Below are 16978 nucleotides of genomic sequence, written 5' to 3'. Positions count from 1 at the left end.
AAAAAAAAAATATATATATATATAACATATATATATATATGTTAGCATTTAACTTAATTATTTAGATATTAAATGTTAATATTAATATTGAGTCTTCCAACCCATGAACATGGCATATCTCTCCATTTATTTAGGTCTTGAATTTCTCTCAACAGTGTACAGGCCTTACATATTTGTTTTTAAAAGCCTTTCCTAGGGGCGCCTGGGTGGCTCAGTGGGTTAAGCTGCTGCCTTCGGCTCAGGTCATGATCTCAGGGTCCTGGGATCGAGTCCCGCATCGGGCTCTCTGCTCAGCGGGGAGCCTGCTTCCTCCTCTCTCTCTCTCTCTCTCTGCCTGCCTCTCTGCCTACTTGTGATCTCTCCCTGTCAAATGGATGAATAAAATCTTTAAAAAAAAAAAAAAGGCCTTTCCTAAATATTTGCTGTATTTCATCATAGCATATAGGAATTTTGTATTTTGACCTTGTAACTTGTAACGTTGCATACTTATTTTATCTCTTAGAATTTTTCCCATATGAGCTAGTCTTCTGCAAATAAATTCTGTTTTACATATTTCTTTGCAATCTCTATACCTTTAATTTATTTTTTCTTCTCCTTACTTTTTTTTAATTTTTTTATTTTATTTTATTTTATTTTTTAAAGTAAGCTCCAGGCCTAGCGTGGGGCTTGAACTCATGACCCCAAGATCAAGAGTCCCATACTCTGCCTGCTAAACCAGCCAGGCACCCCTTTTCTCCTAACTTTTGAGTCTATTCTTTTTTTTTTTTTTTTAAGATATTATTTCTTTATTTGACAGGCAGAGATCACAAGTAGGGGGAGAGGCAGGCAGAGAGAGAGGAGGAAGCAGGCTCCCTGCTGAGCAGAGAACCTGATGCGGGGCTCCATCCCAGGACCCTGGGATCATGACCTGAGCTGAAGGCAGAGGCTTTAACCCACTGAGTCACCCAGGCACCCCTTGAGCCTTTATTCTTCACCTAGGTGGCACTTTGTTCATATTTCTTGTTTCCTGGTGATAGTAATGGCAAGTATTTAATAAGACTTACTATATGCTAAATACTGTACTAGATCGTCTGCTAATAATATTTTATGTTATCCTTGTTGCTTCTTTGTGAAATAAGCATCATTCTCTGAACGAGAACACTGAGGCCCAGGGAGACAAGTAATTTGCCAAGGTCATGGGCATCTGATACATGCTGGAGCCAGGATTTGAACCGGGGGTATTTGAATTTGAACCCTATGCTTCATCTCACAACGGACCAGGGTAGAACTGGCCCTTTAAGGGTCTAGCTGCCGGTTTCAGATCAGACAGTTGGGGACTTTTTTTTCCCAGAATCCCACGTATGGAGTGATGGGAAAACAGAGACTCTTAGAGAAATGTCCTGCTCCTGGCTGCCCTCTCTGAACGCTGTGGTTCCAGCTGGCCGCAGAGTTATTTCACTCCTGTTGTGTTGGGAGAAGGAGCCAAGCGCCATCCCCATCTGGCTTCTGGTGCCCTGCCCTGTGTGGCCACTACCTCATCTAGCCCCTGGTGGGAGGGGGTGCTCGGGGACCTTGAGCTGAGCTCGTAAACAGGGCCTGGGCCCCGTGAGTCAGAGCGGCCTTGGGGAGCGGTGGATTGTCCTCTCAGGATCGCGTTTCAGTCGGCTGCCAGAGACCAAATGTCACAGCGTTAGGAGGCTGCTTGCAGTGTCGCTGTCTGTGTCTGACCCCCTGGGCTAGCTCGCTCCGCTCCGAAGCCCTGGCTGCGGACCTCAGGGGTCGGAAGAGATGTGGAAGCGCCAACCCATGAGGGCAGCGCTGGGGCTGCCTTGCAAGGAATGACGTGGGGTTTTGGAGTGGGATCGGTGGCCGCGGAGCCTTGGCATTCTAGCTGGGGTCTCTGGACATAGCTTTTTTTTTGTTCCTAGATTGCTCTTTTATGGGTCAGTTCTCCTGGGCTTCTGACCAGCTCCACTTTCCGAGGCTTTGGTGCAGGCCCCAGAAAGCACCGCCCCCAGCCGCAGGTTAGCGCCTTCTCCCCAGGCAGTCCTTGGGCCCCAAACCAGATTACTCGAGGGCACTCTACCCAAACCCTCCCTGGCCTGAAATTATTATTATTTTTTAAAAGATTTTATTATTTATTTGACACAAAGAGAGACATCACAAGTAGGCAGAGCGGCAGGCAGAGAGAGAGGGGGAAGCAGGCTCCCCGCTGAGCAGAGAGCCCGATGCGGGGCTTGATCCCAGAACCCTGAGATCGTGACCTGAGCCGAAGGCAGAGGCTTAACCCACTGAGCCACCCAGGCGCCCCATGGCCTGAAATTCTTAAAGCGTGTCTACTGCGTGGGTGGGCGGGGGAGGGTCAGGGGGTGTATGGGGAGGTAGGGCTAGTCTTCACTTTCCAGATTGTTATCACATTGGTTCAGCCATCCAGGTCGGTATCCGCCCAAGTGCCCCTAGAGCGCTGCCCTGTCAGCAAAGCATGCGGGAGGCTCCGCTTTAAGGCCCGTGGGCCTGTGTGTATGCATGTGCATGTGTGGACGTGTGTGTGCGTGTCCCAGTTTACCTTGATGCTGACCTTTGTTTATTTTTATTTTTATTTTTTTTTGACAGAGATCACAAGTAGATGGAGAGGCAGGCAGAGAGATGAGAGAGAGAGAGAGAGAGAGAAGCAGGCTCCCTGCTGAGCAGAGAGCCCCATGCAGGACTCGATCCCGGGAACGAGATCATGACCTGAGCCGAAGGCAGCTTAACCCACTGAGCCACCCAGGCGCCCCCTTTGTTTATTTTTAAAATTAATTAATTAATCATTTTCCTAATCTTTACCTTTTTTTTTTTTTTTTTTTTACATTTTCATTTATTTAAGTAATCTTGACACAGCTGAGCCAGCTAGGTGCCTCTAATCCGCCCGAAGCTGAGCGCCTGCGGAAGCTGTGCTGCCAGGACAGGTCTGGGGGGCTCCGGTGCCCCGGGCTCCGGACTTCATGTGCTGCTGTACTGTGTAGGCAACACTGTCGTGTTTCTCAGCAACCTGGGCTCACGGGGTCTCTCCTTTCTTTCTGTCCAGATGCTGCAGCTGTGACAGAGTCGCGGGGCCTTGTCCATGCTGGGGAGGAGCCTTCCTTTTGGGGGTGACCGCCTTCACCTGGGCATGCCTGCGGTACTCTGGGCCCATGGATCTGAAGGAGAAGCACACGGTAGGCCGTGGTCGGTGCCCGGATGGGTGTCGTCTGTGCGTCGCAGTTGGACTCTCTCTACTTATGTTGGCCTGGGAGGTCCTCTTTTGGGGGCTTTAAACCAAAAGTGAGAGAGGGGGTGTGGCTCTGAGGATGGGGGTACAGGACGGTGATCCTCCCGAGAGGGTGCTGTTGTTGGGCTGGGAAGCCCTCGGGGAACTGGGAGCACAGGGCGAAGGGGAGGGTGAGCTCAGCGCTTGGGAGCAGTTGCTGATTTGGGTTGGCTCTGAGCCAGACTTCCCCTTCTTGCCCAGGGGCGTGTAATTTCGTTTGTTTGGTCTTTGCTAGAGTTCTGCCCCAACCTGCTGAGCCGTGTTGAGTACGGTTGGGCACCCTCTCTGTGGTTGGGGACGAGCTCCCCAGTCAGACTCCAAACACAGCTGCGTAACCAGCTGGAGGTGAGCGGCCAGGAGGCCCAGGCACCGGCCAGGTGGGCGCCGTCCTCCCGGCCTGACGCAGGTGCGCCTCCCGGCCTCCAGGTGCGCTGCCCTCCCCGGGCAGTCGATTTGCTGGCAGAGTGTCCTCCTCCCGTGACGAAGACCGTCCCAGGGGAGGTCCTTCCAACGCTTGCCTGGGCTTCTGGCACGGCTTCATGCGGGTCCCTCTGTCTCTGATCGCCTTCCTCCACTCAGTGTCAGAGAAAGGTATCTGAAACGCAGGGCTGACCTTTTGTCGCCTCTGCTTAAAAGTCACCAGTGGCTCGCACCGCCTGCTGAAACCTGGAGTGTGGCCGGCGAAGCTCGCCATCATCCCGCTGCTGCCCTTGGGCCCCACGACCCCATCTCCCCCGCCTTGGCCTTTAGGACATGTGACGCGTCCTTCTGCATGCTTTAGGATTTGGGTCCGCTGTCCACATTTTGGCTCCTACTTTTTCCCGGACGAACTCTTCCTGTTCTTTCCTCACCACGCGCATCGCCTTCTCCTGACAAGCCCTCCTCCCCCTCCAGATGTCCCTCCTTCCTGCGATCACAGTATCTCCACCACTGTGCCTGCCACTCTGTATGGAAATAATCTGCCTGTCCCACCTCGTCCCACTGTCCCCAGCTCCTAGCACAGAGCCTGGCAGGCAGCACGGGCTCAGTAAATATTTATCAGTCTGAACTTACGGACAGCGATCTTCCTGCCAAAGAGATCTTGGAAGGTCTGGAGTGGGAGCTGTGGGTCCACACGCTGGGTCCCTGGGGTGCCTGGCTTCCTGCTGACTCGCTCAGCCGCAGACTTCCTGTGCCTCTGGACCAGCTGTGGAACAGGCTTGGAGGCCTGAACCTGAAGGAGGCGTGTTCGACCTCCTGTTCACTGATCTGCAGGTGTCCTTCCTGTGAGTGATTGGCACAGAGGGAACCAGCGACCTGGACTTCTCCCCTAGCCTGGGTGTGAGGCTGCCACGTCTCATTGCCAGAGCTGTTCCCTTCCAGGGGGCACCCCCCCACCCCCAGAAGCTTTGCTATTTACTGTGTGATGCAGTGGCCTGCCTGGGTGAGGCTGAATGTCTCAAAAACAGGACAGTGCTGTCCTCTGGTTCCAGCCTTGTTGCTGAAACACCACTTCCTATTGAGTTGGGGAAACCAAGTTCTGTGAACCAGCTTCTCTCTCAAGCCTGAGGAAGAACCCTTGGGTGCCCGGGATGGATAGCTCTCAGCGGTCAGTTTTGCTACAGGATTTTTACTCTCTTCTTGGTTGTTTTGGAGAGATGAGTCCTGAGGTAGACATATCACCGGCTGTATTCACAGAATACGTCCTTGGGGTTGGGGGAGCTCTGGGCCCTGTGGAGGTCGCCCCCATTTGGAGGGGCTTACAGTCCAGCTGAAGAACTAATAGTACAAGCAATTCAGAGATAGAACTGGGGTGTGCCTGGGTGGCTCAGTGGGTTAAAGCCTCTGCCTTTGGCTCAAGTCATGATCTCAGGGTCCTGGGATCGAGCCCCGCATCAGGATCTCTGCTCAGTGGGGAGCCTGCTTCCCCCCCCACCCCCGGCCCTGCCACCGCATGCCTCTCTGCCTACTTGTGTTCTCTCTCTGTCAGATAAATAAAAAAGGGGCGCCTGGGTGGCTCAGTGGGTTAAAGCCTCTGCATTCGGCTCAGGTCATGATCCCAGGGTCCTGGGATTGAGCCCCACATCAGGCTCTCTGCTCAGCAGGGAGCCTGCTTCCCTTCCTCTCTCTCTGCCTGCCTCTCCCCCTCCTTGTGATCTCTGTCTGTCAAATAAAATCTTTAAAAATAAATAAATAAATACATAAATTTTTTTTTTTTTTAAAATAAAAAAGAGAGATAGATCCAGATAGGGTTTTTACTGGAAGTGGCTTGTGAGCTGTACACATGGGCTTCCCCAGATTACCCCCGTGGCCTCCAACAGTCAAGGCTTCTTGCAGGCGTGGGAATGAAGAGAGCTGGATGGCGGAAGTTGATTGAAAGGGGCCTCTCGGGCCCTGGCTGTAGCCCAGGATCAGCGTGGCTGTCGCTGGTTGCTTTTCTGCCCCCCCCTTAGTGACCTCCCAGTCCTCCCGTCTCGCTGTCAGGGCCTCCTCTCCTCAGTCCCCGGTCCCCTGTGGTGGATGTGCTGTAGCAGTGAGCGTCCGGACTTCTGTTTCTTGGGTGCAGTGCCCCCCCTTTGCGCGTGCTGAGGTGGGCAGTGTGGGAACGGGGCAGGATGGGAGTCCTGCAGAACCCCCAGCTTAGACCCTGTGAGCTCTTCTTTCCAGGGCCTGTCACGCAGGAGGGAGAGTTTGCTCAGTGGTGATGCCCACAGAGCAGGGCCTTTGTAGAAAGCTAAGGGGAGGTATGTCCTGGAGCAGGGGCCACGGGGACGCCACTCTCCTTGGCAGTTTGCTAAGGCTGCAGCCCACTGCGTGGCTGACCCCTCCTCCCTGGGGCTCGCACCTCAGGAATACTGCCTGCCCTTACCCTCTGGACTCCTTTCCTTCTGTTCAGATCAGGATTTGGCAGAGGTGGGCTGGGGGGCCAGGGAGCTGTGCTAGAGGAAGGGGAGAGGCTCTCTCCCCTTCCCTGCTGCTGGTGATGGTGGAGATGGTGGAGATGGTGTTGTCGGTGTTGCCTGGGAGACAGAGCCCTAGAGAACCGTGCTCAGGCTCCAACCTGCGCTCTCTCATGACTGGACCTTTTCGGCTTCTTTCTGTCCCATAGGGTTTTGCAGCCCCTTCCTAAGGGTGGCCTGGACATAGGCTGAGAAGTTTCCAGTCTACTCCCAGGGCCACCTGTGTGTCAAATTTGGGCTTCCAGGGTGACACACAGGCTCTCTTGGCTGTTCCTGGAGCCCCAGGTCACTGGGCGGGAGTGGAGGCCCCAGGTCCAGGGGGTCTCCTGTCCCAGAAGCTTTTTGGCAGGTGTGTCTAAGTGTGACCATGCGTGTCTCAGCTGCTGGCTGAGCTCTGCTGTTGGGGGTTCCCCACCCCACCTAGCAACCTGGTGGGAAGGTGTTAGGTCTTAGGTATTGGAATCCTCAGAAGCCCTTCTGCTGGAGTCTTCCACTGGATTCTTCCGCTGGCTTCCGGCCCCTGCTCTGCCTCCTAGAAGTCCCAGCTACAGGCTTCTCAGTTGCCAGTCCTTCCCCCTCCACGCTGGATGTGCTGCTATTAATAACGGGCAAGTCCCCCCCCTTCCCGCAGCTACAAGTGTGGGAAGAGCTGCTGCTGGCCTGCTTCCATCCTGGGAGCCTCAGAGGGATGTCGGGGCGCTCTCTACCTTGCCCGGACTTGGGGCCGAGGAGGGGTGGTCTAGGGGGAGAGCCCAGGCAGTCCTGGATACCACGGTTGCCCTTGGGCTCCCCCCCCCCCCCGCACCACTGGTGCGCACCCGGTGGGCTGCAGGCGCCCCTCCGCTCACCCCTCCGTGGCCTCTGATGAATGGGCCAAGCTCCTGGGCATCTGGCGGCGCAACTGCAAACTTTCTCCCCTCAACCCGGCTCCGCCCTCCCTCCTGCCCGCCTCTCCCTCCCTCCCACGGGCTGTTGCTGCACTGCCTCCTCCTCCCTCCCTAAATCTGCAGCGTGACTGGAAATAGGCTGAATTAATCAGCAGCCTGAAGCTCCCGTCTGCACGGATCCTCTGCGGGCTCGGCGCTGGCTCCTGGCTCCCACGCTCCCCGGCCCCCTCCCCCTTTTTTCCTCTCCCCGCTCGCTCTCCTCTCTGTTCCTGCCTCTTGTCCTCTCTCCTGGAGGGTGGTGTTGGAAGTTCTATAGTTGACTCCTTGTGGCTCAGACTCTACCCCATGCTCTTTAAGCAGACAGAGCTATGGATGCCCCACCAGGGCAAATGCACCAAAGTGAGTATGCTGACTTGGTTTTATATTTTTGTTGCAAACGCCTTGTTCTCTGCTTTGTGTGCAAGGCTTTGGGCTCAGCAGTTGCCACAAGTTTGAGGATGGGTGCCGAACCGGAGGCAGCTCAGATTACGAGGTTGCTAGGACGGAAGAAGGAGGCTGAGAATGGGAGCCAGGGTGCCCGGGTGTCTAGGGCAGTCGGGTTCCCAAGTCACCCAGAGCAGGACTGGAGCCGCGTGTCCCAGTGGGGCATCCTGACGAGTTATGCTGGGACCTGGGTCTCTGTGCACAGGTGATGGGAAGCCCTGGGTCCGGATGTCAGCCCTCCTCGGGGCCAGTCGGTGGGGGGGCTATTTCTGGCTGGACCACATGGGTCTTTGAGATGGGAGCAGCCAGGGCCCCGCTGATTTCCTCTGCAGTTTGGGCGGCTGCAAGAGGAAGAAGATGGGCGGGAGTGCCAAGGTCAGCATGAGCCCAGAAGAGGAAGAGGCTTGAGGCTTTGATTTGCCTGGCTGAAGACAGATTTGTGTCTGGCCAAGCTCAGAATAGATTTACCGTGGCTACTGCAAGAGACCCAGCTTCAGTGACTTAGGCATTATGTTGGATTCCAGTTTTGGGTCCCTACCCCGTCTGCACTGGCTCAGAAAGCTGGGATGGTGGGGACCTGGTTGAGGGGCCAGCCAGTTCTTTTTATTTATTTATTTATTTTTAATATTTTATTTATTTGCTTGTGAGAAAGAGTGAGCAAGTGAGTGCAGGAGAGCTGGGAGGCAGAGGGAGAGGCAGACTCCCCACTGAGCAGAGAGCCCAGTGCTTGATCCCAGGCTTGATGCCAGGACCCTGGGATCGTGAACTGAGCTGAAGGGAGATGCTTAACTTACTGGGCCACCCAGGCACCCCGGGGCCAGCCAGCTCTAATTAGCTCTCTGCTGTTGTTAAGGCTGAGGGTCACAGTCAGAATTTGTAACTTATCTACCTGAGCCTATGGGACCTGGATTCTGCTCCCAAAATAGGTGAAGTAGGAAGGAAACCGGCGGCCATGGGGACAGAGCCTGTGACAAGTCCTGAAAGGTCTGGGACTCGGGGGTGGGGGCTCTTGGCTCTGGGCCACCTGGGAAACCTGACCAAGGGCGTGCAAGAGACTTGAGGGGCGTTGGCTCTGGAAAGGCTTGGGAGACCGTCCCAGGCACTCAGCGTCAGGCCCCATAGAACTGGTGCCGAGGAGTATGGAGTTCTAGCAATTCTCACTGGACAGATCGAGTTCTTGCCCCACCTTTTTGTTTATCTAAATCCCCATGCCCTCCCAGTGTCCCCTTAAAAAAAAAATTTTTAATTAATTTGAGAGAGAGACAGAGAAAGAGAGAGCAGGGGGCGGGGGTGGTGAGAAGCAGAGGGAGAGGGACCAGAAGACTGGACGCTGAGCGCGGAGCCCATCGCGGGGCTTGATCTCACCACCCCGAGGTCATCACCCGAGCTGACATCCAGATTGAACGCTTAACTGACTGAGCCGCCCAGGCACCCCTCTACCCCCACCCCCAGGGTCCCTCTTTGATGATGGAAAAGGGAGGAGAAGCCCAGCTCACGATGGGCATCTGTGGTCGCATGTCCTGCGCCTGGGTTTCCTGGAGCCTCAAGTTACTTTGTTGGGTCCTGCTGAGCCTGAGCATTTAAAAAGCATTTAAAACAGGGGGATGGGGGTCACTTTTACCTGCAAAGCACTGGTGTAAGGGGAGAGGCAGGCTCAGGCTTCCCCTCTGGTGTGGAGTCCTGGTTTAGCCATCACTCCTTGCCCCAGGATCATCCTGGGAGGTGTCCGGCCTTGGGGTGGGGTGGGAGATTTTGAACATCTAAGAGGCAGGAACAATCTCTTACTGCCGCTGGGTACTGAGGGCTGAGGCAGTTTTTCTCTCGCTTCTTGGCCCCGTAGGGAAGAAAAGCAGACCTTCAGATGGCACGTGTGCGAGGCAGGTCCTTACCTCTCAAACCAACCCTGTGCATCCTGGCACAGTCTCCCCCTTGGTGCCCAGCCTAATTTGCGTTTTGAGAAAGGCCGGCAGAGCCTGCTTGCCCAGGGGCCTTTTAAAATTTCCTTTGAAAATGCTGAAGTTCCACCAGGTTCCTAGGCTTTGGCTCTCACATCGCAGGGGGCGGGCGGGGAAGCACAATGAGAGAAGCAGTGATTTTTACTGGTAACAGGAAATCTGCCAGAGACAGGGTGACGTGTTGCTCTTCCGTGTCACTGAGGGGCCGAGGCCGTTGGAGGAGTGTGGCTGGGGCCCTGCAGAGTGGGCTGGCCCAGAAGGCTGTGTCCTTGCCCCCGGGCCCTACCTGTATGGGCAGGCCCTTTCCTCGGGAGGCGTGTGATTACAGAGTGGCTACTTTTCTTCTGCTGTGCCATCTTTAATCGCCGGTCTGGAGCTGGTGTTCCTGGCCAGACACAACATGCGTGGGTAGATGCGCACAGTCAGCGGGCGGGCCTCTGCTGGCCCTGCCCCAGGAGCATCTGCCCCCCTTGGGCCCATGCCTCCCACACTTGGACAGCAGCAGTGTGCAGGTGCTAGGAACTGGGGTGCAGAGAGAAAAAGTGGATCCCCTTCTGAGGCGGCGGATGTCAGGACAGCCACGGGGCAAGAGGAGGGGAGCTGCTGATGTCCAAAGTCTATAGGCCCGGTTTGCCGGGGGCGGGGGGGTCACCCTGGTTCCCTGGCTGAGCCTTTGCCTGCCTTCTGAGCAGGGTCCTCATCCCAGACCCAGTGGCTTCCCACGTGACCTGCGGCTCTTCTGGGATTTATCTGCTCCCCCCCCCCCGCCCCCGCTCCCCTCTCCCCGCTTTCTCCTGCCCAATCCCCGGCTCCTGTCTCTTTGGCACGCGCCGTCTCTCCACCTCTGCAGGCCAGCCTTTCCCTGCCTCCAGGACATTTTCTCACTGCAGCATTTCTGGAGGCCTGGCCCCGACAAGTCCTTCTTGGGAAGGAGAGAGAGCTCACAAAGTAGAGCCTGGGGGAATGGGGGCAGCAGGGACTGGCAGCACGGGAGGCTGCGTGCGCCGCGGCTGTGCCCGCCAGATCCTCTTCTTTCCTGGATTGGGGGGAACGGGCATCACCCCCTGGACCAGCCCCTTAGACACGAGAAGGCCTCTGGTTCCCTTCTTTCTGCCTCCCTGCCTCCCCTTCCATGTCAGGAGTCAGGGAGGCAGACGTGCAGACCTGACTTACCTGACATTCATCTGTTGTGGATCACGGCTTCTCAGGAGGGCCTCAGGATCTCTGCCAGAGGGAGGTGGAGGCTCTGGGGTGTTTACCCATGCTGGGGTGTGGGGCCCCTGCCCAGAGGGCCCTATCTTCCTGAGCTGAAATAACCAGTTATCCCCTCTGGGAAGAACCAGCTCTTATCTTCATAATCCCCCAAAGCCAGCATGGAGAGCAGGGATTAGGGGAGATTTAGGCAAGGGATCTGGGAAGTCCTGGGGCCAGGCTCAGTCTGGAGCCCATCCTCATCCCACAGGCTGAGAAAGCTGTCAGTGGGCCCGTGTGGGAGCTCTGCTCAGGTGCGTCCTACCAGGATGGGTCTGTGGTCACGGGACGCCACCCCAGGGCAGCAGCCCCTTCCAGTCATGGGGATGTGTGTCCTGTATGGAGACAGGCGCAGAGGAGGAAGTCTGGAATGTTGGCCAGTTCAGCCATGGGCTGAACTGGCCAGGGCGTCACCAGTGTTAGCCAACCGTGTTCAGGACTCGGTAGGTAACTCCAGCCCCTTTCTTGGTGCCCCAAGTCTAGGGCTTTTCTCCTCTTGCTCAGGAACCTTTCCTGGTGGGAGCTCACATCAGAGCTCTTGGGAAAGATCCAGTTATCCACCAGCACTCCTTTCCTGGGGGGTGCTTTTTATTTCCCAGGATCCCCGACCTGGGGAATCTCTGTATCAGATTCAGTGTGGGCATTGAACTCCCCTTCAGAAGCTTTCATTCAGTAGGTTTGGGTAAGACCTGGACATCCACGTTTTTAGAAGCTCTAGGTATTTTGGCTGCGAACCCCCGGCTGCCAAGCCCTGATTAACCTGTCCCTGGGGTCACTGGAGCTGTGTGTGCGCACTTGTTCTTCCATTCGTCCAGGGGGTGGCCATGAGCCCACTGCTGCGTGCCAGCCAGTCTCGGCAGCTGCTTGGAGGGTTGTGGAGATGGAAGAGTTCAGTACCTGTGTTCAAGGAACTGGCAATCTGGTGGGAAAGCGAGACAAGTCCACCTATAATGATAGTTCTCCACAATGCAGACTGGGAGCCAGTGTCCCGGGTGCACTCGCCCCGTACGTGCAGCCCTTGGCCTTGGGAAAATTTCCCAGAGCGGCTGACGTAGGAGATGAGGCTTGAAGGGGAAGAGAGAGGTGTTTGGGGCCGGGAGCATGTTCCCGGGGAGGGAAACTCATAGAGGTACTTGCACCCGAGCTCGGAGAGCACGGCTTGCGTGGGGACTGGAGGAAACGCAGGAGAGGCTAGAGAAGCTGGTAGATCACAGGTCCTGCTCTGGAGTCTGGGCTTGACTTGAATGCTATACGGGGTCAGTTGAGGCGGTGCGCTGCTCTGGCTGGATGTTGCAGTTGGCTTGGAAGAGGGCGACCCTGAGGAGTGGGAGGGGAGTGGTGGTCACTGCAGGAGCGGAGCTGTCCAGCTGGGAGGGCCACGCTCCAGGGTTTTGGACGAATCCACTCCGAGGCGCCTGTGAAACAGCAGTGTGGCTGCGGAGTAAACAGGTCAGCATCGGGGCCGTGCCTGGAGTTAAACTTCAGGAGCCGTAGCTTGGTGGTGTGGTGGGGGACTCCACAACGGTGGCCGAGGTTGTCCTGGAAACATACATGAATTTGTTAAGATGTCCTCGGGATGGGCTGTGGCATGGATGGAGAGGAGTCAGTCGGAGAAGGAGAAGACGGGGCGAAGCCTGGGAGTGGGGCTGTCCGTAAGCAGAGGCCGGGCCAGGCTCCCACAGGACAGCGTGGGTGGTCCCCAGTGCCGCCCAGGACCACCCCATCCATTCTCTGTTCTGCTACCCTCGGTGACAGGAGAGGACAGCATCGCAGGTCCTTTCCTGAGGGCAACTATCCCTTGTCGAGTCCTTTCTGATGCCAGAGTGTCACAATATGGTCCCTTCTGTGAAATGGTGGAAACAGTATTTGGTGGTTTTTTTCTTAATGTTTTTAACTCCTTATTAGTTCCTCCTTCCCACTTTAAAAAAACAAAAACAAAAACAAAAACAACACCATTTTTCGGCTCCTGAAATGCCCAGATGGCAGCAGAGGTCGGTGGGGAGGTGAGAGGGGCAAGAGCAGTGCGTGGGGCTGGGAGATGCCGATGGCCTTGGCAGGTGGGTTAGGAGTCACTGAGTAGAGTAAGTCTGTTTCTGTTTTTAACTTGGCCTTGAGGAGTGGGGGGCTTTTAAGGTGGTGGAGATGTGAGCAAACACCCTGAGAGCTGCGGGGGGGGGTGGCGGGTGGAGGAAGCAGAGGGAGGATGGGGGGAGGGAAGACAAAGAAAGATCCCTGCCTCTGGCCTGCGATGGAGGCCTCCCTGGGCAGTGCCCTGGGCCTCGCAGGGATGCTGACTGCTGCCTGCTTCCCTCCAGGGCGAGCCACCCTTGGCCCTGGGCCTGTCTACCCGGAAGGCCCTCAGCATCCTGAAGGAGCAGCTGGAGGCAGTGCTGGAGGGACATGTGAAGGGGCGGAAGAAATGTCTCACGTGGCAGGTGAAGCCTCTTCACGGGGAAGCCAGAGCCCGGCTGGGATGGCAGAGGGGCGTGGGGGGCCCAGGCTCGGGCCCGGGAGCCCACCTCACGCCGGGCGGTGTGACCCGACCGGAGCCGCGCTAAAAATCAGAAGGTGGCCAGGGCTGCGTCGCCGAGTGCTGTCCTGATTACCTGCTGCGCAGCTGAGACCAAAGCCAGAAGACCAAGGCAGCCTCAGGCCAGGGCAGGCGGGGGTGGGAGGAAGGCGGCGGATCTAGCAGCTCGGTCCCCGGGCTCCTCACTCCCCGCCGCCCCTCCTCAGGAGCTGTGGAGAAGCAGTTTCCTGCACCACGGGAACCGCTGCTCCTGCTTCCACTGGCCCGGAGCCTCGCTCATGCTGCTGGCCGTGCTGCTGCTGCTGGGCTGCCACGGGGGCCAGCCGGCTGGCAGGTAACCGCACCCCCGCCTCGCCCCCAGGGAGCACTGAGCCACCCCTCCTGCCTCCCACCTGGACACCCACGCCCAGCCCCGCCAGCACCATGCCCTGCACACAGTCACAGTCTGGGTCGTTAGGAATCCTCCGTCCCCCGGTAGGCTGCTGTCAGCAACCCACCCTCCCGCTGCCCCGAAAGGAGACCCTCTTTGCAAAAGGGACTGGGGTTGGCTGGGTGGGGAAGCCCCTCTCCCTGCTAGTACCCCCCTCTTCCCGCCAGCCATGGGGTGGAGCTGGTGAATGCCTCGGCACTATTCCTCTTGCTGCTTCTCAACCTTGTCCTCATCGGGCGGCAAGATCGGCTGAAGCGGCGGGAGGTAGAGCGTAGGCTCCGAGGGATCATTGATCAAATCCAAGGTGAGGCCGAGGCTCAGGCATGCTGGGTGGGAACGGATGCCCTGTGAAGTGTGGGCCCCGCGCTCTTCTCCTGAGGCCGCCCAGGGAGCCCAGCACAGCGGTGTTGCCTGTGGTCAGCATTCTGGGGGCTCTTGGCATCAGGAGAATTGGGAGGCTGCCCTGCCCTCTTTTGAGCAGGACAGCGAGAGGCACGGACAGCTAGGTGTGTGGCCTGAACACGGCACGCGGGGAGGCCGATGGTGGCCCCGTCGGCTCGCAGGCTTGCTAATGATGGGAGACTTAACGGGGAGGCCCTCTTTTGGCAGGAGGACAGTTGAGGTTTTCTCTTCCAAGTCTGCCTTGTCTGGCGGTACTGGGCCAGGGCATGTAGTAAGATGGGCCAGGGAAGTCTAAGAGCTGCAGGAGGCAGGGTTGGGGGCCCAGAACCGGGAGCCCAAAATGGAGCAGCCCTGTTCCTAAAGAAGGGAGTTGCTCAGTCCGGTTTCTGCTCGTTCTTTCGTTCAGGTAGCGTTTGCTAAGCCCCAGCTAGAGACAGTAATTCCTGCTTTCCAAGGGCCTGTGGTCTTATAAGAGAAACACCTAGTGTCAGAGACATTTCTCGAACGCAACCAGGCAGCAGATGTTTAAATGCTAAGTGAGAGGGGGTTGCTTCATTCTGAAATGATCGGTTGGTTGCAGCCACGTGCCAGGTGTGGGAAGGACAGCAGTGACGGAGGAACATGGGCCCTGCTCTCTGAGAGCTCGGTCTCTTGCTCAGGAACCATCAGTGGCTCCTTCTTGCTTATCAGAGCTGCCCAGAACCTCTGGGCCAGGCTCCAGCCTCCCTCTCTGGACTTTTCTCTACTGTCATCTTCACCTGAAAACCCCTCCCCAGTGCCAGACCCACCGTGGACCAACCTGCTTCTGTGCCTCATCCTGGTGTCCCCCTCCCTGGCGTGCTCCTCCCTCATCGGCTCCAGCTGACAGATCTGCCCATCTTAAACTCCGCTCCCTTTCCCCTGAGGCCGCCTCTGATGGCATCAGCTCTCCTGTGCTCCTGCAGCTCGGGGATCTTTCCTAATGCCCTGAGCGCGGGTTTGCCGTGATTTGTGTTATCTGCCCACAGACATCTCTCTTTTCAGTTTCGGCTCCTCAAGGGCAGGGACTGTGTCGTCTTCACCTTTGACCTTTGCATCCCTCAAAGCCCTCAGCATTGCTTGTGAGACGTGTTTGAATGGAGTTAAGGGTATAAAGAATAAGCCGGTGTTCCGAGGGGTAGAAGTGCCTGGGCTGGAGTAATGGGAGAGACTTCACAGGGGAGGTGCCCTGGAGAGAGGGGTAGTGTTGGCGTGGCTGGTGCGGGCTGCTGTAAGCCTTCTGGGAAAGGAAGGCGAGCAGGCAGAGCCCCACTGTGTGTGCTGGGTGGCGGATGTGCGGAGCCATGGGTGAGGTGGTTTCTTTGCTCCCCTTCTCCTCAGATGCCCTGAGGGATGGCAAGGAGATCAGGTGGCCAGATGCCGTGTACCCGGACCTCCACATGCCCTTTGCACCGTCCTGGTCCCTGCACTGGGCCTACAGAGATGGACATCTGGTCAACCTGCCAGTTAGCCTGTTGGTAGAAGGAGACATCATAGCTCTGAGGCCCGGCCAGGAATCGTTCGCCTCTCTGAGGGGGATCAAGGTAGCTCGAGGCTTTTCTCCTTCCCTGGAAATGCTGTGGGAGCATCTACAGGCGATGGTGGGAGGGTCCCAGGGCTCGATCCTGAACCTTCCTGGCCGGCTCACAGGCTTCTTGGCAAGGGCTCTGGAAGAATGGAGAAGAGCTGGAATGTTTCTCCTTGTCCTGTTCTTTAGTTTCTCAGACCCTTAAGCTGCTAGGAATCCAGTTTCACAACCACCACCCTCCCCCGCCCCACGGCTGACTCTTTGTCAACCAACGGCCCCTAACCCAGTGAGGTATCTGCACTTAGCTGAATTGTCCAGGAAGAGTGGCTTCTGATTGAACCAATGCCCTTGACCCCTCCTCCCCTGACTCTGGCAGGATGATGAGCACATCGTCTTGGAGCCCGGAGACCTGTTTCCCCCTTTCTCTCCACCCCCCTCCCCCCGGGGAGAAGTGAAGAAGGGGCCACAGAACCCCCAGCAGCACCGGCTCTTCCGCGTCCTTGAGACCCCTGTAATCGACAACATCAGGTCGGCTTGCCGTCCCGCCTTCCTTCTGGCGCCCGAGTTCTCTCCCCTGGTGCCTCCGGGAGCAGGGAGTGGGCTGACAAGGAGAGAGCCTGGTTTATCCAGAGCTCCCCTTGGGGTAGGCACCCCTGTAGATTTTTTAACTTGAGTGTCTCATGAGAATTCCTAGCCTGGGCCATTGTTCCTCTCCCCTCTGGAGCTCTGAGGGGACCACTCAAGAGGCTGCCCCAGACCCCTCTCCCAGGGAACAGGAGAGATGGTCTGACTCAGTGGTGCCCAGGCCTCTCCCCCGCCCTTCGAAGGCTCACCCAGCTACAGGGTCACCCCTCTCTGCAGATGGTGCCTGGACATGGCCCTGTCCCGCCCAGTCACCGCCCTGGACAACGAGAGGTTCACGGTGCAGTCGGTGATGCTGCAGTACGCGGTGCCCGTGGTCCTGGTGCGTGAGGCGGGCCTCGCGGGGCAGGGGAGAGGGCCAGGAAATGGGGGAGCCTCGGGGCCAGATTCAGGTGAGCGCGTGAGAAGACGGGGAGGGGGTGCCCAGAGTGAGATGGCCGGTGCTGGGGCTGGATGGGGGTATGCGTGGGCGGAGGAAGGGGAGCCTTAGAGCCAGGGTCCCTATCTGGGTGGGGGGCTGAGGCTGCGCTTCTCCTGTTCCCCGAAGGCCGGCTTCCTCATTACTAATGCGCTACGCTTCATGCTGAGTGCTCCTGGCATTGCCTCCTGGCAGTACGCCCTCCTGCAGCTGCAGGTAGGCCCTGC

The 16978-nt window shown here is 57.1% G+C and overlaps 1 protein-coding gene across 7 annotated transcripts in view; it reads left to right on the top strand.

Annotated features, from left to right (window-relative positions):
* The first annotated feature begins 3054 nt into the window (after window positions 1-3054).
* Window positions 3055-16978, top strand: part of TMEM94 (transmembrane protein 94) — a 24172-nt gene continuing 10248 nt past the window's right edge. For 3 of the 7 annotated variants that reach the window (XM_045085922.1, XM_004748926.3, XM_045085920.1), the window contains exons 1-8: window positions 7205-7493; window positions 13099-13218; window positions 13520-13647; window positions 13911-14047; window positions 15505-15707; window positions 16068-16219; window positions 16553-16655; window positions 16881-16967. In XM_045085922.1, coding sequence (XP_044941857.1) covers window positions 7440-7493; window positions 13099-13218; window positions 13520-13647; window positions 13911-14047; window positions 15505-15707; window positions 16068-16219; window positions 16553-16655; window positions 16881-16967 — 984 coding nt within the window. In that variant the 5' untranslated portion in view covers window positions 7205-7439. Of the gene's footprint in view, window positions 3177-7201; window positions 7494-13098; window positions 13219-13519; window positions 13648-13910; window positions 14048-15504; window positions 15708-16067; window positions 16220-16552; window positions 16656-16880; window positions 16968-16978 lie in introns of those variants that run through there. The other 4 variants (XM_045085924.1, XM_045085923.1, XM_045085921.1 and 1 more) reach the window with 3 other exon arrangements.

The sequence above is a fragment of the Mustela putorius genome, unplaced genomic scaffold, assembly GCF_011764305.1.
Source record: "Mustela putorius furo isolate JIRA1106 unplaced genomic scaffold, ASM1176430v1.1 tig00000873_pilon_pilon_pilon, whole genome shotgun sequence".
NCBI lineage: Eukaryota > Metazoa > Chordata > Mammalia > Carnivora > Mustelidae > Mustela > Mustela putorius.
The sequence above is the reverse complement of the archived record's forward strand: the minus strand, read 5'-3'. Positions and strand labels throughout refer to the sequence as shown.